At 40.9% G+C, this 25,439-nt stretch overlaps 1 protein-coding gene across 9 annotated transcripts in view; it reads right to left on the minus strand.

Annotated features, from left to right (window-relative positions):
* PTPRT (protein tyrosine phosphatase receptor type T) overlaps window positions 1-25,439 on the minus strand; it is a 474,436-nt gene that overhangs the window by 78,090 nt on the left and 370,907 nt on the right. For all 9 annotated transcript variants that reach the window (XR_012625516.1, XR_012625514.1, XR_012625515.1 and 6 more), the window contains exons 12-13: window positions 23,513-23,786; window positions 14,855-14,891 (exon numbers count right to left, since the gene is read on the minus strand). Coding sequence is in view for 6 of the 9 variants with exons in the window: in XM_074843013.1 (XP_074699114.1) it covers window positions 14,855-14,891; window positions 23,513-23,786 (311 nt within the window). In the remaining 3 variants the exon portion in view is untranslated. The remainder of the gene's footprint in view (window positions 1-14,854; window positions 14,892-23,512; window positions 23,787-25,439) is intronic.

Genomic DNA, 25,439 nt, shown 5'->3' on the forward strand with positions numbered 1-25,439 from the left:
CCTAACAACATATTTGCTATCAAATTGCAACAGACAACTGTCCATCTAACCAAATCTGCCTTTAATAAGAGCTAATGACAGATAATTCAGAGCAGTAATAGGGTGTAAAATCCCAGTGTAATGTAACTGACTAATATTTTACCATATTATACCGTAATGGGGAATTTACTCTTCTGAAGCACTCAGCATACACCCAGAAGCAGGAGAATTAATAGCAGTTATAATTTTCATCTCAAATAGCTTAAGTGGAGGTGCAATCCTTACTCATCGAAATAATGAATGTAAAAGTTTGCAATAAAATATCCCATAATACTACTTGCAGAAACTTTTTTCCTTCTAAAATCAGAACACATTTTTATTTCTCATTGTACTGGAGGCCTAGGCTTTGGAAACATACGGTTACAATTATGCATGTAACAAGCATTAATCCAATGCACAGAGCACCCTCTGCATCATCTAATGTGCTCCATGCATGAGCTCTTCTGCAGCCCCAGCAAGACAACAGAATTTCTATCTGAAAGTTTTGGGTTTTTAAGAGTAAAGCCTATGAACTTAAAAAAAAACCCCACATATTGAGGAACATTATTTGCACAGTATTTCTTCGTTTACTTCTCTACACAGAGCTCTGTCCAGCTCTGGGACTCCCAGCATCAGAAGGACATGGACCTGCTCAAGCAGGTGCAAAGGAGGGTCACAAAGCACCTCCCCTGTGAGGACAGGCTGAGAGAGTTGGTGGTGTTCAGCTGGAGAAGAGAAGGCTCCAGGGAGACCTTAGAGTAGCCTCCCAGGACTTAAAGGGGCTACAGGAAAGGTGGGGAGGGACTTTTTATTAGGGGGTGTAGGGATAGGATGAGGGGTAACGGTGTTAAACTGAAAGAGGGTAGATTCAGATTAGATAAAAGGAAGAAATTCTTTCCTGTGAGGGTGGTGAGGCACTGGCACAGGCTGCCCAGAGATGCTGTGGCTGCCCCCTCCCTGGAAGGGTTCAAGGCCAGGTTGGACGGGGCTTTGGGCAACCTGGGCTAGTGGAAGGTGTCCCTGCCCATGGCAGGGGGGTTGGAACTGGATGATCTTTAAGGTCCCTTCCAGCCCAAACCATTCTGTGATGATTCCTTGCCGTGATCTGACTTTAAGAGTCTTTTGCACCTGCAATAACTGAGGCCATTGCAGAATGCTACCTTCTCCCTTGTTGCTGGGACTATTTGTACAGTGCTTATGATACACCTTAGCTCTCCTGACTTTACTTGCTGTGCAGAATTTTTCCAGATACAGCTTAAACCACTGAGCTTGATTTAGAAAGCCCCACAAGATTTGAGTTGTGGCTACTCTAAAGATTAAATAAGCCTATCTTTATTATATTTCTGATATACTTAACTAATCCTAAAAATATCACCATTGCATTTAATGAAGTTAAATAGATTTATGTTACATGAGATCACAATCTTATCTTGGGTTTCACCTTTGCTGTTCAAGCCAGTCAAGTCTTCCTCTACAGCTTAAACACAGTAGGAAAGGGGAATCAAAGATGAAAACAGAGTGCTATCATCAGAAGACCATAATGTTTTGCTCTTTTAACAACTGTGTGTTGCTGTCCTTCAGGAAAAGCTTCTGTTCATGAAGTCAATAGCTTGGGGAGACAATATTCAATCAAGTCCATATGTTGGCAAGACAGTAGAAAGCCTCACTGGGTTATTCTTTTGCCCATTTGCCACATGTTAGACTGCATATGCTTTAAAAGATCTCTGTCTGCAAGGATGAGTCCTAATGGTTACCATGATCAAACCATATAACTGAATACAGGGCTTTCTGATATGTTCTGAATAGGGCCTTAGCTGATGGACTTCCAGAGATGAGGATGTGATCTAGGAGAAAATGTTATATTCTCCTCTCATCATATCTTGAAGGGTATATATAGAACAATAACACAGTAAATGCAAAACAAGAAAATTCACCACACGCAGTGATAAAAGTATGATTTCTCTTTTCCTACAGCTAAGCCGTTAATCTATTTTGCCACAGCAAAACACAATATTTAGCAAGCAAAAATGCCGGCTGTTTCAAACACACATGTAATTTTCAGCTTTTTGTCCCTGACAACTCTACTGCTCTGCTGTATCCACCAATTTTCCCATTCAGTTAAGAGTTCACTGGTAACTTCTGTGCTCATATGTCTGAAATGCATTAATGGGACTCCTGAGCATGAAAATAAAATAACGTATCAGTTACATATTACCATCTTTATTTGACAACATCTCTTACAATCTTGGAGCAAATCTGACCAAGAGGTGAGCTATATACCATCATACAGGCAATCCTGACACTATCACACAACAAAGTAAATGATAAAGGTACAATTTTTCCCTGACAATGGCTAAAACTCTATTTGCTTGAAGTGAAACTCAGAAGTACTCCAAATTATCCTTCACTTGAGTTGCAGTTACTCCTATGACCCTAAATAGTAGGTGTTGGAGAATGGTTTTCTACCACAAACAGCACAGTCAGACCCCCCTCATTTTTGTATCATGTGAATACCCTCATGAATTGCGAGCCACATTAAAAAAAAATGAGGATGTGCTGTCAACTCCATCCTCTAATCCCCTAGATCGGTTTGATTTTGCCAGGCTGTTGCTTGTTACTACAGGCAATGCGTGGTCAGTGTATTTTTATTCGATATTCCTTATCCCATTGTAGGCTACTGCAGTTCTAAACAGAGAATTAAAGCTTATTATCCATCCTGACACCTACACACTGTGGTGACTGATTCACTTGAATCTTCTATGTAACTCTTTCTATCTATCTTGGCAAAGGCCAACAATTCCTTTAGGCTACTAGTCCAACCATTTGTAAGTTGTCTCAGCTAATAGTGCCTAGGAATTGATAATATGACAGTATCGGTAAATTCCTGGGTCTTGGGTTCTTAAAGCTTTGCAATGAAACATTACCGCAAAAGTCCCTTGTTTTTCTTCTGTTCTAGTGTATTTTCCTTGTAGATGCTTAAATCTACTATGGTTGCTTACACTTCCACCTGCACCACCACCAGCTGTAGGTAAGGAGAACACTTCTGTTGTGGCAGAAGATGACTTCTGCTGCTCCTGTTTTGCTTCTCTACCAGCATGCAGGCATATCTGAAACCCTCTGAGCACAAAAGCCCATAAAAACTGCCCAGATGGCCATTTCATACAAATGTCTTTAAACACACTTGGAAAGCTCTGCACTACTGTACTTGAGGGCCCATCCTTTCCTTTCTGAAAAACAATGTTTATATACTACTGACACTAAAAGGGAAAGAAACTAAACTATAACCATATATTCTAGTGGTTACTTCCACCACATTTTGTGGAATAAATTGCTCCTCATAACTGAAGTTGGATACTGGAATAATAGGATATAGAACAGGTCACCACTGTTATTACTGTGTGTATTTCAGTGGCACCCAGAGCCCCCGCTAAGGCCAGGACCCCATTACACTGTACTAACATGAAGTAGGACAATTTTCTGCCCTAAGCTTACTTACTTAATAAGGAAGGCAAATGACAGAAGACAGTGCCAGAAAGCAAAGACTGTAGGTCCCTTGACTCCCTATCTCTGCATTATCTACTAGACCAGGCAACTCAGAGATACACATTTATGTACTGTACAAAACGCACTTTCGCAGAAGCTTGACCAGTGGCATGAATCTGACTTTCACAGGCATCGGTGCTCACCCAGCACTCCATGTTCCATTCATAGCTATTTCAAATTTTAGTCCTTTCCCAGCAACCTAATTTACTTTGCTTTTTCAACCCTTTCAAGACTCCCAGAGATCCAGCATCTTGCAGTGAGACAAAACACATTACAGGCAGCACATTCATAGGAGATGGTGTTCTGGTGATGCTGCAGAGATGCAAAGTGAGCAAAGCAGCGGCAAATGGGTTCTTTCCCAGAGTCGCCTGCCTCATCAGCCCACGAGAAGTCAGGTTTGTGGACCATCAAGCACTGATGGGGTTTTTTTGTAACACACATGCAGGCACACAAGGTCTAATCCGGCTATCCTGCTGTGGATTCATAGATACCTAAAGCCCAGACTAGTTCAGTAAGGTGCAACTACTGGAAGCATGGTTTCATATTGTGGCAGCTCCTTGTGGCTTTCAACATTTTCAATTCCTCCTTGCTTCAGACCATGGTTAAAACTGGCCCTGCAGTGGCTGATAACTTAAGGGCAAGAGTTCTGAAATCCCAAATTAATTTCAGTATAGAGGGCTGCCGTTTGTATCCCAGAGTTAAGTCTTTCAGAAGATCTCTTCAGCTGAAAGTGTTTCTGTCCACAAGGAAGAGATGACATGTTTAGCTACTTTGAGCTGGGAGATAGTTTGTAAGCGATTCCAACAGCCTAAACTCAAGTTTTTGCCAGTCATAACTAAAGAGGAGAACCTTCTCTAAACACTAAGAAAGTGAAAAATCATCCACTTACCAGCAAGCACTCATACATAGCACTATACACTCCTAGAGCAATATTCATATGTACTTTAAATCCTCTTAATGTTCATGCAAGGTAAGTAATAAATTATGTTATTTACTTTATAGATCTGGAAAGATTAAGGATATGCCTTTGGCATCATAGGCACCCAGCAGCAGAGCTGGGGACTGACTTTCCTGGACTGACACCCTGTGGTAATTCCATCAGACCACGCAACCTCTCACAGACGGGGGAGGGAGGGATGGAGGGAGAAACAGCAACGGCAGCTAAGTGAAAGATAGCATGGCAATCTTTCACCCAGCAATTTATGCACAGATATATTATTTGAAAACAATAAGCCACCAGATATAAAGTGACCTTTTCTGTGGAGGCGGCACACTGAAGAACATCCAGGAAAGAATGATTATTGAGTACATGTAACTAAGCAGGACTGATAATACAAGTTTCTTCTATAAAACCTGTTTCACAAACTGTAATTTGGAATGTTCTTTATTTAAACCAGCAATTTCAATACTGCATTAAAAAAATGTAACTGACAGGAAAAAGAATTCAAAAGAGTCATAGCCAGGAGAAAAAGATGGGTATTTATGTGAGATTTCCAACTGACGAGGCATAAAGAAGAAAGTCCTGCGATGGAAGTGGTACCCACAATCATCAGCAGATGTACCACTGCACAGGGGAAAGAGCATCTGATACCACAACAGGAGGAGAAGAGAGAGCAACCAAAATGGCTCTAAGAACAGCTGGGTCAAACACCTGGGGGCAAGAAAAAGGCAGTGAAAGTGTAAATGAGGGAGGGACAAAATGAGACAGGCAACACAAGTAATGGGAGGTTCAGCCATGGCCAGATGACAGGAAAAACCCAGAAGTGGACAAGTCAGCTGGGCAAAGACTAGGTTTGGCTTCAGATTTTTAACACCCAAGAATGTAACTCCTTTAAGGTAGAAAGTCACTCTTGAAACAAAAACCAATCAGAAAAATAACTTCAATGCATTATTTAACCCAGAAAAATTAATGAAAAATAATGGGTTCCAAGTCATTATGAGTTAAAATAAGCTGCTCAGAGTAATTTCTTTGTAGCACATAATGGCCAGGCAGCATGCTGAATGTAAAATTTCCTAATAGACCTAGAGGCTTATTTTCAAAAGACAGTTATTCTCAAATCACTTGTAAACATGATTTCCTTTTTTTTTTTTTTTGTTCTTATGGTGCTTTCTATGCGAGTGGCCTACAAATTATTAAAGCATCTCTACATGTAGAAATGTTTTCGGATCCTGATTATATCTATACTTCTGAAACATAGCCTCTGATACACAAACACAAGGGCAGACAGGTACCTCTAAGAATGATAACGTTGAGATAAGGGTGGAAGGGCACTGCTTTACATCTTGATCCGGAATACTGGCTAGCCAGCACTACCCAGCAACAGCCCTGTGCATCAGCTGGCTGCATGCATGGGTTGTGGAAGACACACTAGTTTGCAACCTTCAGCACTGTATACCAGAGCACTGGGCCTAAAAAAAGCTACGCACGATGCCAGTGCTTCTGCATAAGCCAACAAAGTGGAACAGCTCACCAAATCTGAAAGACAGATTCCACTTTGGTTATTTCTTTGTTGTAATTCATTAAAAGAATGAATACCACCAATAGTATCACTAAACATAACGTCACTACACCAATTTTCCGCCTCCAGTTATTGCAGACTGCAAACAGCACAGGCTTAAGACTACAATGAGACATTCTCATTTCCTTAAAAAAGCTCAAAAGGAATGGAAAGAATGATGAGAGCCAAAAGCTTTCAACCATATTATAAGCGGAGAGAGCAGCAAAACAAAGCAGTCCTGGAAAGAAAGACAGACCAGAATTTATATGAGGGATTATCAGGCATACAGGTTGAATCTGTAGGAGGATGAGAGTAAACACACAGCAAGGAATCAAGATTAGCATTACTAAACTGAGTGAGAATTAAAAAATAGCAGTAAGAGAATAATTGATTCTGGAGATTCCAGGCAAATCCACCACAAAGGCTTTTCTTTTCTCCTCCTGTTTTTCTTCCTCTCTTCAGAACAGAAGCACTTAATTTGTGCTAAAGGCAGATATATGGCCTCCAAGAATGAGAAAGGTTATTACGTTTACTTGAAAGAAGAGCTCAGATAAAGAGCAGCTGTTGTGATGCCTACAAGTGATGCAATGGTTCAGAGGGTGATAGCATGGTTTCATTTTAACTCTCCACTTTCGCAAAGCTAGAAACTAGCTTGAAATTATAAAAATGGAAAACAAGTAAAATTCCCATTATCACAAGTTCAAATTTACAGATGTGACTTAATTTTTGTATGGTCTTAAACAGACACAGGGAGATCAATCTTTGGACTGATACAGGCAAAAACTTTACAGTGCACGACAATGCTATGGATGTATAATAGACTTGTTGCCCCTACGAACAAAAACTAATTAACCTTTGCACCAGCCAGTCCCCGCTAAGCAGTTACTCTGCTCTCATCATGGTTATCATTAAAAATCCACAGACACACCACCTGCAGAAATTACAAAACCAGTGAGCAAAGTCCAGAGGTGGCTATAAAATGAATACTGAAATAAGGCCACTTTCCAAGCCCGGCTGGTCAAAGGTGCTTTAAGTACCATGGTGGCCTACAAAAACCATGCCCGATAAGACTTCACCCTCGAGCTGGCTGAGCAGCATGCAAAGGAGGATATTCACCATTTTACAGTAAAAAGGGAGTCATATGGCCAACTGCATTAGGGAGTCTGTGCATACACGCTCTACGTGTGCTGCATAAAATACTGGGAAACTTTCTGTACTTTGCCAAGTTGAAGCAGCACTTTCAGGCATGTCTTGAATGAAGATTTTTCTTTTCTGCTACAGTGGAATTATGAAACAGTCTCTTTCATACCTACCTCCTTGTGGCATTGTCACATATCCTAAAGCTACCGTACAGTTTTTTTATATGCCCAGTTCCTGTAAGAAACTGAGAGGCTAATGCATTAGTAACACCCATGTTTCTGAACATTGGCTCATTGAAAAATCTATTTAAGGAAACAGAGGCATAGTGTATTTATAATAGCGTTGCGTTTGTCATGCCTTTGGAAGTGCTGTTTAAGGACATTGACAGTGATAATTTATGAAAACCTTTTAAAGTGATGCACAGTACCTGACCTGATACACCTTAGAAAGCATCTCCAGATATCATGAAACGGAGAAGAAATACTGACTACCCAAGTAAGTAGGTGTAAGCGTATGAAGGATAGGAACATGCAACACTGCTGTCCTCCTGCTTCTTCACCTGCACTGCCCCCTCCTCTGCCCCATCTCTCAGCCCCTGTGCAGAAGGCTTCAGGGGTCATTCAGACAGTTCTTCCGACAAACCTTCAACCAGAAGAGAAGGGAAAAAACCAACTCTGAATTTCACAGGCGAGTCATCATGCATTGCTCCTTGCGTTAAAACTAAATAAAGCAAACAAATCCTTTCTGATTTGACTTCACTTCTGGCTTTAATGTCCAACTACTGCCTTTTTTCTTTCCCCCTCCTTTGCCTGGCTACCAGTTCATCTGCAAACAAAGCTGATTACACAACCTACCAGCCACAGGCACAACACATGGCCAACAGCATCCTTTCACACCAGCCGGGTCTTGCAAGGGGACAACAGCCTCCAGAGTACTCCAGGTAAATCTATGTCTGCTTTGATTCCAGAAGGACTTGGCTTACACAGCAATAATCCATTTTATTCTGCTTTTTCTAAAGACCCTTCTTTTCAGAAGCGACCCAGTGTATTCCAGCAGTGGATGCTTTGAATTAGGTGATATTTTCAGTCTACTGTTGCTGATCTATGCCAAATTCCACTTTAAACGTCATGCCTCTGCCAGCCTCTCCCCTCCCACTGCTTATTTAAATTGGGGAGCCCAAGATTAGGGTCTGTCAGCACAGCAGAGCTCTGGAGCAGACAATGTCCTCTAGAAACTGGGCTGAGGTTATCAAACACAGTTCACTTGTGGCCTCATCCAGTCTTCCATCAGGTACTTCACTATTTCAAAGTTGGTTCATTAGCTCCCTGGGTTAAGGAGGCCCCTAAAGTCAACATTTTAAATCCCTCTAAGTAAGTCTTGGTAACAAATTCAGTGAAAATAAAGATGCTCACTGGGTTAAGTGGGCATTTACATGTTAGGAAGTTTGAGTTGTCTTCTCAGTGGAGAGTATTTTTCAGTAAAAGCAACGTGTGTCTGTTATTAACAATTAATTATGGTGATACACAAACTTGTGCTAAAAAATAACTTTTAGGAGGCAGAGATTTGTTCAGTGGAACAAAACAAAAAAGAAAAAAACCACACCATTTTCATGCATTCAACTTAAAAATTGTGATAAAACCCTCTGAAATAAATAGCACAAAACAGAATAAACCTGTCAAAGGAATAACATTCCAGTGTATCAGAAGACAAAATGCAATAACAAACAGATTTGAAGTGGGATTAGATCTGTTTAAAAAATACGTTATCTGTCTACAAAACCAGAATATATTTCAGAAAACAACAGAGCCCTCTTAAATTAATTTGAGGGAGCAAGGCCTATTAAATGAACAGTTTTCATATGCAGCAAACCTGTGTGTAAACAGTAGGAATTTTTTTCCTCCTCATTTTCCACTGTTTTTTTGCAGTCTCCCCTCTATGATTTCACTCATCACCTTTCAGACCCAGGTTCATTTCTGAGGTCTCAAGGTTGTTAAGCACTCATCTCCCAGGAAGTTCTCTTTTTCAGTGCTGATGCACTACAAAAAAGCAGGAGCATTTCTCTCAATCTGAAAGGCATTTGAACTTCACAGTAATCCCAGTATCTTTTTGCCCCTGTATGTGTAGCTAAAATAATTCCTAGGTGAGGAAGGCATAGCTAGACAGGAATATAACCATGCAGGAGCACTGGAAGAGGAACATTCCTACAAAAATTTAATCCATCCCAAAACTAAGAAACCAGCCCTCCTTTCCCCTCCCTTTTGTATTAATCACATATAACTCTGTTACATCCCAATAAGTCGTTCTGTGCACAACAGGCTAAAGTAGAAGAAACTATTTCCACAAGTTGAGAGGATTTCCTCTCTATATTTAAATTTTCTGTTGTGAAGTGATGGTACTGGTCCCAGTGTTATACACAACTAGGCAAGTTTATGATACACAGACCTTCAAGTTCATTCTGACGGAAACTGCAAAACCCTTGAGAGTTCTGAACCTCCCCACTAGTGATCTGTGAATGACTTTACACAGTGCTACTGAGGTTCGATTCTGCAACAGCTCTGATTCCAGCAGAAGTTTTTATACAGAGGCCTGACAGAATCTAGTTTTCATTTTCCTGCCGATCATTTCCTCAACAGCAGGACTCAGCTCTCTACAAGTGCAATAATCAGTCCCAGAAAATGCCGTAGCTACTTTAATTCAAAAATGCAAGGTCATCTCCACGCATGCTCAGGGAGATAGCCTCTGCAGAAGGCCAACAAGGGATCTATGGGGCTCTTCAGGCATGCTCAAGTGCTCCTATGCAGAGTTAAGTGGTGTCTGGACCTCCAGATGACCCTCTGCACAGGCACATAGTCACTTCAATGCACAAGGACTGACAGTGTAAGGAGTGCCCCCTTCATACTGTAGTTAGAATAATTGTCAAAGTATTTTCCCATGCAAACCAAATATGACACAGGAAGTCATGAAGCTGCTCAGACTTCTGGAAGTTTGAACAGTTTTCCTTTTCCTGAACTGATAATCACCTGTGCTCAAGAGGCTGGGCGGGTTTCGCGTGGTCACCTGTTGCCTACCTATTACTGCTAAGAACAAGCAAAATCGTTCCCAGGCAGCATGCACAAGAAAAAAAAGGAAAAAATAAAAATGTACCTCATAATGATTGTTAAAGTTCCATTCTTTTATTTGCAAGAATTCACATTTTAAAGAAAGAAGAAATGAGTATCAAGAGATAAGGAACCATTAGTGAGCCCTCTGCCTTGGTTTCAATTACACTGTGAAATTAATTTAATGCACTTTAAGAATACAAGAGGTAATCGTTCTCTCTTGGTAAGAGGTTGCAATTTTCTCTAATAAAGTGTCAATATAAATATGTTGCTTTAAGACAGGGAGAATAAGTCAGTTAATTCAGAAAGAATGGGACACATTAAAACAAATGCTATCAAGGAAACCAAATGGCAAAACTAATAAATAAACTGGCTGAATGAAAATTGTATGGCAGAGAGCTGGTAAATAGGGGTTTAATTAGAAACTTATTTCTAAAGAGTGTTTTATGCTAATGATATGCATCCAAGTGATTAATGCTGTGAAAGATGACATTACTCCAGTAATTTAAAAAAGAGGAGTAGCCCATGTGAGGAGAGGTGTTTATGGCTGGAAGCGGTAAGAAATCTGAGACCAGTTAATCTGAAAATAAATACATACGTACATATAAAAGGTTAATAATGCTTGTGGATTTAAAACATGCTGGCAAAATGTGAAATGGCTACACAGACTGGACAAACGCGGAGAGCTTTCTGATGGATTGTCAAATGTCACCACAGCAAAGGCTGACAATGAGTCCCTGCCACTGGCCCTTTCTACTGGCATCAGCCAGCTCTTGTACTGAGACGCTGGATGGAAGGAATCGAGCTCAATAGAGGTGCTTGCCCAGCTGGGTATCTACTAGCTCTGCTTTGGAGGATGCACTACTGGTGTCATGGCCTAGTGCTCTGAAATGCTGACCCGTCCCTCCTCTGCGACATTTAATAAGCCAATACACAAAGATTTGAGAGATCCTTCTTGCAAGCACAAGAATCAAGTTCATCTAAGAGTGCACCACTGGGAGAGATGGGAAGCAGCTCCTGCATGGAGCTGAGCTGAAAAGGGATCAATCTGAACAGTCTATTTCTTGCTAAAAGGGGAGGAGAGAAAACTACGAAATCTCAAGAACTCTCCTTAATGGACTAAAACACTTTTTAAAGAGTTGTCTATTTTCATTTTCTTTGTTTTGAGGCAATGGGACATACAAAGCAAATTGCCTCCCAGCCTGCTGAAGTAGCGACAGTGGAACAGCCTCATGCGTCCCTCAAGTAATTAAAGCTACTCAGCTTCTGAGCAGGTGCCTTGCAGCAACACCCAAGATGTGTTATAATCCCCCAGTAACACACTGCCTAACACATTTTATTGCCTAATTACTCCCACACTCACGTTTAGTGCCCTTGTTAATCCAGTACTTCAAGAGAATACTTGCTTTGCTTAAACATGTCTTGATCTTAATCTTCCTGTCACTGGTGTAAATCAGAACTCATTTCACTAAAGTTAATGGAACTACTGCAGTGTCACGTCTAGGAATGGAGAAATTAGGCCTATATGCCAAAATGAACATTTAGTCTGGCACCAGTAGTATGTATTTATTTTCTTGCGTCAAAACAAAATATGCTCAGAGTACCAACTCAAAGCAGAGCTTTTAAGCTGTCAATGCCGAGATTAGCACCTTCTCCAAAAAAGGGTTTTTTTCTGACTCTTACCAAAGACACCACAGCAGTATCTTTGCTGCAGCTCTGATTATTTCATTCAAGGCAGACTACAGGGTCTCTCATTCTACCCTCAGAAAGACAATGATGAAAATAAAGGCAACTACAGGGCAATGCCATTAAAGATAATCAATATAATGAGTAGACAGAAGACAGCACAGACACAGTAGGTCATCTAGAACATCCCAGCTATCAGCCTTTGATCAGGTCACAACGTAATTATAGTTTCGTGAGTGTCTCTGTCCATTGCCACACAGCAGAGAGTGGACAGATGCGACACCCCTCTTCAGGGGCTGGGATGTGGAGTGTCTGAGTCCTTTTATTCATATGGAGTCAATGTATGGTGGGAATTCAGCCGCAGGACATACAGAAATCTGAAACTATGGGAAAGCTCCAAACCACAGAACCACATTGTTCAGCTATTGCTCAGATGCTCAGACTTCACAGCTGCCAGCAATGGAAGATACTGTTATGGTATCAAGACTACGGATTTCACTTGTGATGCTACCTTGCTTGTGAGCTGCAGGCAACACTGCACCTTTGAAGAGCTAAAACTGCATAAAATTAGTCACAGCTGTGCGTATTCCAGTGCTCTTGCTAATGGTCAGGCACTGAGAAACACAACACTGCAATTCACAGAGTAAGGACAAGAGGAAAAAATTTCCACAGAGATTTCTACACTCCACGTATAGAAATAAGATATCTGCCTGTAAATCAATGGTGATATCCACTGAGACCAAACACTAGAATTGCCATCACTTCTTGTCCTTTTCCATGCATGTCAATCAAGAAAAATCCCAAAGAATAAAATCACCAAAAAGCAGTGGCTCGAGGCATCCTCAGGCTCTACCCACCTGTTTTATATCTCTTATCAAATTAACATTAGTAGATCCTTTTTTAAAAAAGAGACGACATTCACGAACAAGAGAATGAGGGTAGCTTATTGACTCTTCCTGGTGACCTAACAGGTTAATGAAAATTAAATCAGTTTGCCAAAGCCAACTCAAGGTCAAACACTTATGTGACACTCTTCTCGAGTACCCAAATCAGACAGTGCAAATCAAAAGGTTATGCAAGAATGGGACTTTTCAAGGTACCTAGGTTATTTTTCTTTGAATAGTCATAGAGCAAATACGACAACATTCTTCCACAAGCTCCAGAAAAAGGAACAACTGAAACAGAAGAAACTACAGGTTTCCAAACATGAATTAATCCAGTTTCTCTGATCTCATGAAGAGACCTCTAGTCATGCTCAGCCCTGAGGAGACTCATTTCACTCAGACTCATCTTATCCAGTCCTGCTCTTTCTACCACCAGAAAGCCAAAATAAGGTATTCAAAATGGTCACGTCACTACCAACTGGAAAAACTGAGGGGGAAGGAGGGGAGACTGAGACACACAGAATGTCTGTAACTCAAATTAACTAAACAAAGAGTTTACAAGGAACTTTTAAAAAGGAAAGCAACAAGAGGATATGAGGAGCACCAGAGCCACAGATGAAAAGGAGAAAGGGGAGAAATGGCTCATCCTCCTTGGCTTTCAGTGGTGACACAACTACTTACAGCCCCACCAGTTCGCATATCAGGTCTCAGCAGTGAAAACTGGGAACTTCATGCAGCACTGCCATCCCAGTGCACGGCCTGTAACAGACTGGGGCATGTCTCCATATGAAGATAGAAAAAGTCCTCTGCTGCTACCCAACAACTCTTAGCTTGGGCTTCTTTAAGCTCTCCCAACTCCTCTAAGTGCAGATGCAGAACTGATCAGGAGAAAGTACCTAACTTCTGTTACTGCCACAAGACAGAAAGGAGTGAAAAGAATGGAAAAAATGGGATGGTGCCTCAAAGTAAAAAAGAAAAAAACTCACAGGTTCCAGCCAATTCTGTTTAACTCTCAGAAGACTCCACAGGCAGTAACGCCGTTATTTCACATTACAGCAAAGCAGCGAGAGCACAAGATGACAATCCCAAGTTTTGGAAATGGAGAGCTACCTGTAGCACGGCCCATGGCAATTACCCTATCATTTCCTTACAGCTCATTCTGAGACTATTACATGTGTTGAGGAAGTCTTTATACAGCTGCTCATCTGTGTTACAAGTAAATTGGTTTCTGACACCTTTGCTCACAAAGCAGCCCCTGGGGCGATTTTGAAGTCCTTAGAAGAGTTGTTAAAAGCAACTCTAAACTTGAAGAAGGAACCCAGACATTGTCATCATTGGTCCCTCAAGAGCTACACCTTGTGAAGCAACCTGGGGATCAATATAATAACAATATTTGAACAATAACAATATTTGTCTCGGGTTTGCTGGGTCTGGTCTATTTGACCTACCAGTTTGGTCTATTCTGAACTAACCGCAATGAAAATAAGGAATGTACTGTATTAGTTTGTTGAATTATACCATAAAAATGGTGTGATATAAGAATTGTGCCCTGTGGTGTTCAAAGTTAGGCTTACATGAGATCTCCTCTTACTTATCTACTTTACATAGCTGCAGAGAGGACGAATTTAATAGGAAGTTAATGTCGCTTTTTCAGTGATGTTCTGCCAATAGCAAGAACTGTGCTCAGGACAGGAAAGCTGTCCACAGACTGGGGGAAAGAAGGAACGGCAGAGACAGAGAAACACACCCTGTCTCAAAGAAATAACAGAGTCCACACATATAGTGGAGTGGTTCTGAAAATTCTTGTTCTGCCTTTGTAATCTACCATACGTAAAAAAAAAAAAAAAAAAAAAAAGAGAGGGAAAGCAAGAAAAGAAAAAAAAGAAAGAGGCTTGTTCTTTGAATAGTAGCTGTAATCAAGTTGTGTCACCACTGCAGCTTTTACATTACTGGCACTGTGCTTTGCAGGAAAGAGAGACCCACATACCTTTTGTTGCCAGCCGGACACAGTTGATTTTTGTTTCCTGAAAAATAAAAAAGAGAAAAAGGAAAACATCAAGGTGTGTAATTTGCCCATCTACAATAAATATACATTCCTTTAAAAAGGTACTAAAACAAATAAGCATTTTTCTTGCACTCCATCTCTGAAAATACCACCAACAGTTTCAGTTGCATAAAACACTCCATACTAATGGACTTGCCTACAGCTGCTTCTCTAACTGTTGAGAAGTTAAGAGTGACAACATGTTTTTCCACACTTGATGTGTGAGTGATGGGTCCCGCGTAACTGCCTGATTAACTTTACCAGTTAAATGACCTGATCTGTAATAGGCAGACAAGCCCTGGGTCAAAAGTACATGCAACTGTACATCTAATTTTCGTGCACCATTACTGCAAATTTTGCAAATTGGGTATTTATTTAAACACATGGCAAACAGACACCGAAGTAGTCATTTGAATATTTCAGCTCTCTGATATGTATGTGAAGCAAAACAGCATGCTGTATGGCTAGCTCTGCCAAATGAGCTATTCAAACACAACCCACACCACTGCAGTTTTTCATTGCAGAGCTGGGATAAAAACCAACGCTTTTGTTCAATCCACCTCAGAGCCTGCAGATCTGCACGAACAGGAGTTTGGATCGGAACAGCAATGTTGTATTTGGCTTAACTAACAGCTCAAAGTCGGCAGCCTTCTCAGGCCGCCTCCGCTGAAAACACATCCTTTCTGGTATCCCCAGCTCCTCATTCTACTGCCCTTATTGGCACAGGTTGCTTCTGTCCGATGCATGATTGCCATCCAAATCTTAATGTGTTGCTTTGGTTAAAGAGCTGACTTTGTCAGGCAGTAATCTACTGCAGGGTTTTCGTAGCACTTTATGTCTTTACACGCTCTTGTACGTGTCTCAGGTGTAATGAATACTGCATAAATTACTATGTGTAACAATGCTACCTCAATATGGATGCTGTCTGTGCTCTGGAAACAACAGCCTAGCAAATGCATTGCTGAGCACTTCATTCCATCCTCGAGCAGTAAGATGAATACTGTGAAAGTCTGAATTTGCTCTTGGAGAAAATTTGTTCCACCTGTGACAGACCCTCCTTGGCCTGAGCAGAAACACACTGTCCCACTGTGCCTTTCTCCTCCCACTTAGGTTGCACATAGCAAGGGGACAACTGCAGGATCCACACCAGGAAACACAAGAGCAATTCCCTCTGATCCCTTTCTATGCACACCTCAAGATACCAGTCAGCCACAGTATCTGGATATAAGCAGCTCTGTGTGGAGTCTAGAAACCACAAGATATTCAGTAGGACAAACTGTCTCTTTGATCTTGCATTCAAACTCTCTTAAGTAACTCCTGGATCACCAAAGACAAATCATATGAAGGACACCCTCTCCCAGCCACACGGCCCCCAGAGTGGGACTGAAGCAGCTTCTCCCAGTAAACCAGAGGCATCTCTCTTTGTGCACCAATCCTTCTCTTCCTCAAAAATCAACTCCCCTACACTACCTGTACAACCGTCGGCACTGCAAAGTCAACACAGATGTACAACAGCGCTCCCCATTTGTCTCTGCCTCATGTATAATCAGCTCGAATTGCCAGCTATTCTGGAAATCCAAAATCTTTATTGCTAGTGATGATATATGAAGCAGAAAAAACACAGAGAACAGTCTCAGCACATAATGCTGGGAATTATAAGACAGATCCTGATGTAGCTTACAATCTACAACAAGGTGACCTGGAAAATCAGCGATGAAAAATAAAAAAATATCAAGATAGTATTTTTGCAGTCTAAAAGTAGGTGGACACTTGCTCACATTTTGTTGAGGAACATTTTCTTGTGTATTTGTTGCTTTCTGCTAGCTTCAAAGTGCAACAAAAAGATGGAGAAATTAGTCAATGCTGAGAAAAGAAGAGGTGAGAAAACAAAACCCGAGATCTTGTTAATGATGCTGTAACTGATCTCATTTGAGCATGTGCATATTCCTGCACATTACCTTCCCACAGGGTAATTGCAGAAGACAGGATGCAGTGTGTTCTGTTTGCATCCACATCTACTAATTGCTGCATTTAGCACAGACAATCATAGTTATTAGAAGACCGTGATCTGGCACTGCCAAAAGCAAGAGCAATCCATCACTAGAGGAACAAGACATCTGGACTTCAGAACTCCATTTCAAATTGCAACTTCTCAGAAGGAAAACATAAAAAACCTGCACAGACACCAGATGTCCAGCTACTAGGGATGCTAAATTTTAAAGACTTGAACTTAGTCCATATTCCTGATTATGGCTGATTGTTCAATCAATTTCCATTAATGACCTCATTGATCAACCCACTGCTCATCTCTTTGGTGTCTCAAAAAAATGAGATCTCTTTAAATTTACTCTATTTTTCTTTGATTGATTCTGACAATGCTGAGAAATGTGAGTTTGTATGAACTTTTCTACCACAAAACAGAAAAAATACACTTTTTTTTCCCAAAAAACAGTAACACCATTTTCTCACAGTCACATTTGTCTTCTGAAAAAGACTACTTTTGACTTTGCTTTCCTGCCCTCAGTAAAGTAAGGTGCTTCTGTCTAGCCAATAGTAAAGTGGGAATAAACAACATAGGTAATTCTCAATTATCCATCCAGATGGCTTAAAGCAATTATAAGAAAAATAATGAAATAAAGAGATAATTAAAAAGTTGTAAAAAAAAAAAAAAAGATTTCCACAAATTTCAGTCTGTGTTGTTTTTGAATGTTCTTTCAAATGCTCTGATACCTAACTCCCATTTTATGATCTCACAGAAGTTTTACAACGCCTTATGTCTACAACAATCTTAATGATGACCCAAGTTCCTACACATTCAGCATAAGATACCTGTTTCGTATTATGGCTGAAGTCACAGGAAGAATTCAGTTCAAGATCCCACTAGCACTACTTCAGCTTTCTATCACTGCCAGATTACAGCGTATCCAAACAGTAATAGAACAACGTGGGCATACTTTAACCAAGATCCTGGAATAGGAAAACACTGATAAATACGTCCTACAGCTCTTGATCCAGCCTTTGTTTTCCAACATGCTTCGCACCCAGAAAGCTTACTGTATATTAAGCCCGTCTACATGTTTACTAGAACATATTTATGTAAGTTTGTTTTCTGGAACTTCCATATCAATAAACCATGGTTACGGCACACCCTCACTCAAGGCTGAACCCCAGCTAAATGGACATAGCCCATATGAGGCCTGTGGTTGGGAGAGCTGGCAGACTGTTCCTGGAGGGCAGAGAGAGCGGGAGACCCTCTGAAGGGAACACAGACTGTGCTGAGGAGCTGGGTAAACCCTCCCTGCTGACACAGCTCATGCACACAGCCAGCAGCCTGTTTTAGCATCCCTCTGGATTTTCAGATTTTTTTTAAACATTGTTTTAATATATTTCATGTCTTTCTTTTTCAAAGCAAGGTAGCTGATGCTGTCTGCTAATTACTTAGGTTCCTAAATGCACATTTCACTCAAGTACACTGAGGATAACAAGTTCTGCCTCTGTCTCTTCAGTGTTTGGATGGGAACAATTTTCTGCAGAAAAGGGCTATGAGGGCACCAGGACATACGTTTATGTGACAGCTGCGTCTTCACAACCTAAAAGGACGAATGATTTTTTCTCTTTTTTTTCCAAAATGACAGCTTGCTGTTTACAGACTACGAACAACAATAAAAGAAGCAGAGCTTTTTCATCCATCTGTTTGCACACCCACAATTTTTTCTTTCCTTTACTAGTATTATGCTTTGCATTAGTTAAACAGTGCTTGCTTTGCCTGAAGAACCACCTGCCAGCACCAGTGAGACCTGCTGTCCCCAGACGGACCGTTCGGGGCTGCCCTGCAACAGGCACAGTTTCATCAGGCAGCTCAAATCAGGGAGAGGCAATTTTAACTTTTGCTGGTGCACAGACAAGACAAGTAATTACCAATCTCCCACTTGGCCTCAGTTACAACTTCAGTTCCCCGTGTCCCAGAGCTATACACTAAGCATGCTTGTTGGCAACCTGCTTCACGCAGGATAGAAACCATGGCTCTGTCCACTGAACATCTTAAGGAATTATTTTTTTGGTCTTCAACAAATTTTGCCCAAGTTCAGGGGTGTTCTAGACTGTGTGTTTCTTTTTCATCCCACTGAAGCCAACTGTTTGCTGTCTTTAAAATTGTCTGTGCAGGGTCAATAGACTCCCCTATAATTCTTATTGACAGCTTAAGGAAACCAATAGTTCTCTGAGAGACTAAGCAAATCTTGTATTGCCTTTCCAATTATCAGCTATTTTTAGAATCTGTGTCATTTGGAGAAGGGAGGTTTAACAAAGTGGTTAGGGCTTTTATTATTTACAATAGAAGTTATTTCAATGACATATAGTTAATCATTGAATACCCCACACCTTTTGAATGTGAGGTAGACTGGACAATGATTTTATTTACTACCCAGAAAACACTCAGATCCACATGTTCTGGCCCAAGATGGCCAACCAGATGTGGAAACAGGGGCTTACAAAGAGTGACGTGCTTCCACAGCTGCTTTATTTCTGCTCCAGCAGCTCCAACATGAGATTAAGGAGTAAACGTAAGTGAACAAAACTGTAACACCTGAAACCCTACTGAACACAGAGCTCCTCAAAGCTGTTTAAAGCCTTGGGGCCACTTCATTTTTCAGAACACTGCTCGTGTTGAACTGTAGTATCTCACTTTTTTTTTTTTTTCACGAGCCATCTCCACAGGGATGAATGCCACCTCTCTGCTGGCAGCTCTATCCATACATCCACAATGTCCCAGGAGAGGAATGTTGTGTACTGTGAGTAGACTTGTCAGCATCTAGAAATCCTGCCTGAATTCCCCTGATAATAATGAACTGCCCGATTGTGCATGTAGTACAAATCATTAGAGAGGAAAAAAATCAATAAGAATCTCCTTAGAGTCTATCATTCCCTCAAAAATAATAATCTCATTGATTCCTGTGGTGTTACTTTTCACAATTCTGGCCTGAAAACATCATTCGCCTGTTGGACCACCAGGCTGCAGGGGCAGCTGGCAGCATCTCCCACATCATCTCCAGCTGTGGTACAAAGGCTCCTGCCTTATCTCCCATTTAGAGGAAAAATAGCCAAAAGTTATTGATTGCAACTGTGCTGTTACAGATTTCATTTTAACTCAATGAGGTAAAATGCAACTCCAGGAAGGGTTTTTAGGAAGCTCTCATTTCCGAGCTGCTCAAAAATTCAGGCAGGTTTCACACAGCAGCCAAAAAATTCTCCCCATTTGAATGTGTTGCTGGATCACTAACCAGAGACTGTCACCTACAATGACCCAGATGAAGAACCTGGGGACAGCAAAACCTGCAACACTTAATTTTGATTATTAAGTCAGTATAAGGATAAGAGAGGATAAGGAGTAACATGGTGCTGACACCCTGGCCTCACCTTTCAGGGGGAGAAACACTGAAAGGGGCTGAGCTCAGGGAGGTTTTTCGGAGAAGGAAAACTTCATGCTCTGTCAGGCAGCCATCTGGAGCAGGTGGCACCAGGACAACCAGCAAACATCAGTTAACTACCTGGATGGCTGCGACAGCGTGTGTGAAGTTCCTGCCAGAGGAGAGTGAAGCCAGTTGTCCATTCTTCTTCCTGTGCCACTTCTTGTGCTAACTCCTTCTACCAATTAAACAGTAACTAACAGTGCTTCTCATGCCCACAGTTACAAAACCCGAAGCTTCTGTTTCCTTTTCTCTTTTTTCCCCTCTTACTTCAAACTCTGACACATTTCAGTTCAGCATCTGGCTTTCAACAGTCCCTAGGAGGGAAATTCACACAATTTGGAAGCGTTTTGTATAACAAAGCTGAAAACCAATCTGTTTCACACGTTCTATTTAGACCCCTCTCTGGAAGCAACACCACCTTGACCAAACTTCATGCAACTGTCCACAGAAAAGAATTCAGCCAGCAACAAGCAACAGCTATCTCATTCAAACTTTCAAACAACAACATTGCACAAGAGAAGGCAGAAAAGCTCATGATCTGATTTTGCAGCAATTTGCCACACTTGTTTTGCATCCAGCTGTTAATTATGTTCCTTTCACTGTAACAATCATGGCTAATGGCTGCAGAGCAGACGAGAACACCAAATGAGCACAACCCTCCACGTACAGAGGAGCTGAAACAATGCGGAACTTCCATAACAATTCTACCTTCTCCTAATCAAGCTTTTTGACCAAATACAGAATGTTTCTTCAAATTAAACTGTCCCCAGAGTCCTGCATTTCCAAAGGAAGATGTTCTGGTTCATTGCACAAAGATTTCTCATTGCAGGTTCCAGGTGTGGAAAGAAGTTTCATCATTCTGCAACTGTCAGTGATTAATGAAACTATAGAATATCCTAATTAAAAAGTGAGTGGCAGTGTTCTGTTAAGTTTTTCATGTGCAAGGGAACATAAGGCTATATTTTAATTGTGCTAAAATGTTACTGTTTCAGATTTTTTGCAGGTGTGCATTATCAAAAATGCCATGTTGCAGCCATAATTATTAGTAGGCTTTACGAAGACCAGTCAAAGCTGCTCAGGTTACAGATGTAAGTGAAAACCCAGAACTCTGAAATACTAATTATACCTGTAAACAATTCTGGGAATGAAACAAAACTTATTACAGCTGCAAAAGACTGGATGCAAATCAGACCCTAATGTTTGAAATGTGGGGCTCAAGGATTTTATCACCAAAAAAAAGCATCACAGCTACTCCTCTGAAAATCCACATTCCACTCTTGGACATCTCCTCTATATTTTTTCCCATAGCACTAGACTTTGAGGATATATAAGCATATACTGTACCAATATAAATTACTAACACAAGAGGCAATTGCTTGCTCAAACAGGAATTCGCTTTGTCTGGCAGGATATTTCTCATGCTGTCATAAAATGTGTATTGTTGCATACAGACTCTTTTGACTAACTTATACTTAAAAACTCCTTTACAATCTCATGTTCCTATCAGAGCAGCCCAGGCAAGTCATCCTTTTTTGAGACCTTACCACTGTGTATGCAGAGAGTGTGATGCAACCTGCCAGCTACAGTAATCCAGAAAAAGCAGGAACCACCATTAGTGCTGCCTTAATCCAGAATGCCAAGGGATGCCTACATTTCCATTCATATAACACATTTATGGCATATTATATTGTACTTAAGCAAATAAAGTTTCTTCTTCCCTGGGGATCCATTCACTAGCAATTAACTATCACACAAGGGGGAACTAACTAGACACAGAGAGACACATACATATATTTCACAATTTCCTTTATAAAGGCAAATCCAAAATTGAATTAATTGAGTTGTGCTGTAAGGAAACTGTATCGACTAGAAAGGAAAGAATGTGAAAACCAGCACAGTATTGAAGAGATTTGTGCTTGTCAGCCACACAGCAGAAACTCTGCAGGAGAATGGTGATAAATGAAGGTAGTAAAACACCAAGATATGTTGTGAACATTCATTGGCATTGCTAGCCCGTTAAACAACACACAGTCCTCTGTGATGTGTGGCTGCATTTTGGGTATAAAAGACATGATCCCAAGTGGAGACCAAAGCCTAAACCTTTGATTGATTTTTCTAATTTTGCTCTTTCAGAGGTAATGTCTCAGGGAATTTATCTATGTTAAAGTTAGATTCATGAAAGCACTGGCAAATGTGCTAGTAACAGACTTGGCTACCCAACTTCTTGATGCCATATTAATGCTCTAAGAGTCTTCAAGAGGCCGGAGTGTCAAATTGTATCATGTTATGTGATAATGAAAAACAATTAGAGGAGTCAAAGGGGAGGAAGGTGAATGACTGCTTAGATCTGGCCTGGACACTGTTAGCTGAACGGACATGAAACAGGAGAGTTAAAAGAGAAGGTTACAAACTATCCTAGGCTGGAATAGAAGAGGGGAAAAGAGGCCTTCCCTCTTCCTATGGCGGGATCTGTGAGGCATTATGTGTGTGTCATTTCAGTCTGAGAACAAGGCAGACTATGTTTCCTGTGCAGTTTCTATTTTAAATGTAGTATCACAAAGTAAGTAAAAATATAGTCCAGGGTATTCAAAAGGAGCAAGACAGACACGCACGTAGTCCTCCTTGTAGTACGAATTACTCAAACTGAAACTCCCAGCTGTAAGTCCTACATTATGATGTGACCAAATACAAGCTACAAGGGAATCCAACCTCATAGCTTTTAGGTAGGTCTCATCTCATAACGTCTCCCCCAGAATCACAAGTGCTGTGAAATGGAGACTGCCAGGATATCGCAGTTATGTCTTTTAAAAGCCCAGTAGCCCCTACTCTGACATTCATGCATATGCAAGGAAAAAAAATCCAAATGCTAAGCAATTTGTTTTGTAAATCACATGCCAACATGTGCCTTTACAGAGTCTGGCTCCCCAACAGGTTTCTCATTGGATCTAGGCAGCAGAGAGAGACTTGAGTGAAGGCCAAGTAATGGCATGTTTAAGTTTTATCAAATTTCTGTAAGAGGGTGATAATAAGGAGGAGTTAAACTGGTATCCAATGGAGAAAGAAGGAGAAAGATGAGGAGGATAGACACAGGTGGTCATATGTACAGATCCAGTTCAATTTTCCCTGCACTTACTCCATTTGCCTTGCTAAGAGCCTGGAAGTAAATGCTGTAGCTTTTCAGGGGAGAAAGTGGAGCATTCCAGTAGCCGTTGTAGGTTTTGTTGTCACCCACTGTGAATGGCTGTGTGACAGGCAGGTTGATGGGTTTCAGCTCGGCTGCAAAGTAGTGTGGTGAGTCCAGACTGGAAGCGTTCTTGTAGCTCACTGGGACAGAGAAGCATTCAATGATGTCTGCAGCTCTCCGTGCTTTCTGCAGCTTTTCCTCCTTGACAACAAGTTGATAGACACTAGGAGGGAGAGAGGAAGGTAAGATTAGAGCCCCAAGAGCCTTAAATATCACGAATGTTTCCAACAATTAATGGAAAAGAGTAAAACAAAGTAAGAAATACACAGCTAGGGCATCACAGCAAGCACAGTTTGTGGCACACCAGTAACAGTGGCAGCAGCCACCAAAAGTTACTGTGTGGGCAAGATGCTGATCACTTGCTCTGTTGATTTAGTTGAGATAATCAAGATACACCTTGGTGAAAGTCAGAATAGATTTCAATCATGTCACTCTTTGGGAAAATGAATAACTGATAAAATATCCAGTCTATAATGAATTTTTAACATGCTGAATATTAGAAAGCAGATACTTTCTTCTTCAGCCACCAAGTGGAAACATGAACTGCTTGTTCAGGCCAAATGGTGATTGTGGTAGAGGAGAGCATTAGCAGGTGGCAATGGTGTCAGATCCCTTTTGAAATGATTCAGGGTGCAAGAACGAGTTTAGATCAAAAACATTCTCACATCTTCTAAGAAAGTAACTTTTTCTGGCCCACCTTCACATCTCTTTTTTGGAATATATCCTGGGATGCAGAGTTCTCTAACATTAATTCCTGATGGCAAGTCTTCTCCTACCTTCCGTCACTAAAGGGCTAGCTTAGATACTGAACAGGTGGCTTTGTAGCTCTCCCAATTCACTTTTGTTTCAGGAAACAATAACAACTCTTCATATTCTTTCCAACTCTATGAAATGTTAATCCTTTTTTATTCCTGCTAAGCTTTTGGCCTCTCTGATATGTAATAGCAATCTTGTTATTTCTAGCTTACTATTCCAGGCTCAGAGAGGCTGCAAGGCATTCAAATGCACTCTGCTTTTTTCTTTTTTTTTTTTTCCTCAGGCAGTTAACAAAGCCCTTAAATTCAATGCTGCTACAGCTGAGGCAGGTTTACTGTCTGCTTAACACCACTCACCCATTTGACAAAGAAAGATACCGCTGCAGTCATTTTACTTTTTGTCAGGATATTCACATGTGCTGCCCTCACCTGTCTGTGTGAGACTGGTCCTTTGTTTAGTTAGACAGGGGAGATCGATTAAAAGATTGGAAACAGCCAGCAGTGTATCATTCTCCCAGCTTTCACAGGCTCATTGTTGCAGAAAGATTGGTCTGAAAAATTTCTAGCATAGCAATAGCTCATCAATGCTGCTGTGGGAAGTGAAGTTCTGGCACTTTCAACAAGCAGGAGTGGAAAAAAACCTAGCTCATGCTTTTGAATTAACTGTTACCTCAGGTCTGCAGGTATCTGGCACACTCACTGTTAACAATGAGGCGGTCAGTGAATCACTTGGAAATCATTTGGCTCCCGCTGCTACACACAAAAACAACTAATTTTTACAAGTACGACCAATTTATGAATTACTCAGTACTGAAGTTGTCCTTACGCAGGCTCCTACTAGCATTTGCTAATGCAGCAGAAGCATCCAGCAGACGTATGGACTGCAGCTTTGAATGATGTCGTGTCAGCATTTTGGAAAACGTCCCTCGATCCTACGGTTCATTGGAAGCTTTAATAAAATATTTTAGACCTTCTCTGATCTTTATTTTAAAATTTTTAAAAAGATAAATAGGTTTCTCAGCAACACTTCCCCTAAACTTTCCCTAATTGTTAGAGAACTT

Source organism: Strix aluco, chromosome 17 (assembly GCF_031877795.1).
Source record: "Strix aluco isolate bStrAlu1 chromosome 17, bStrAlu1.hap1, whole genome shotgun sequence".
NCBI lineage: Eukaryota > Metazoa > Chordata > Aves > Strigiformes > Strigidae > Strix > Strix aluco.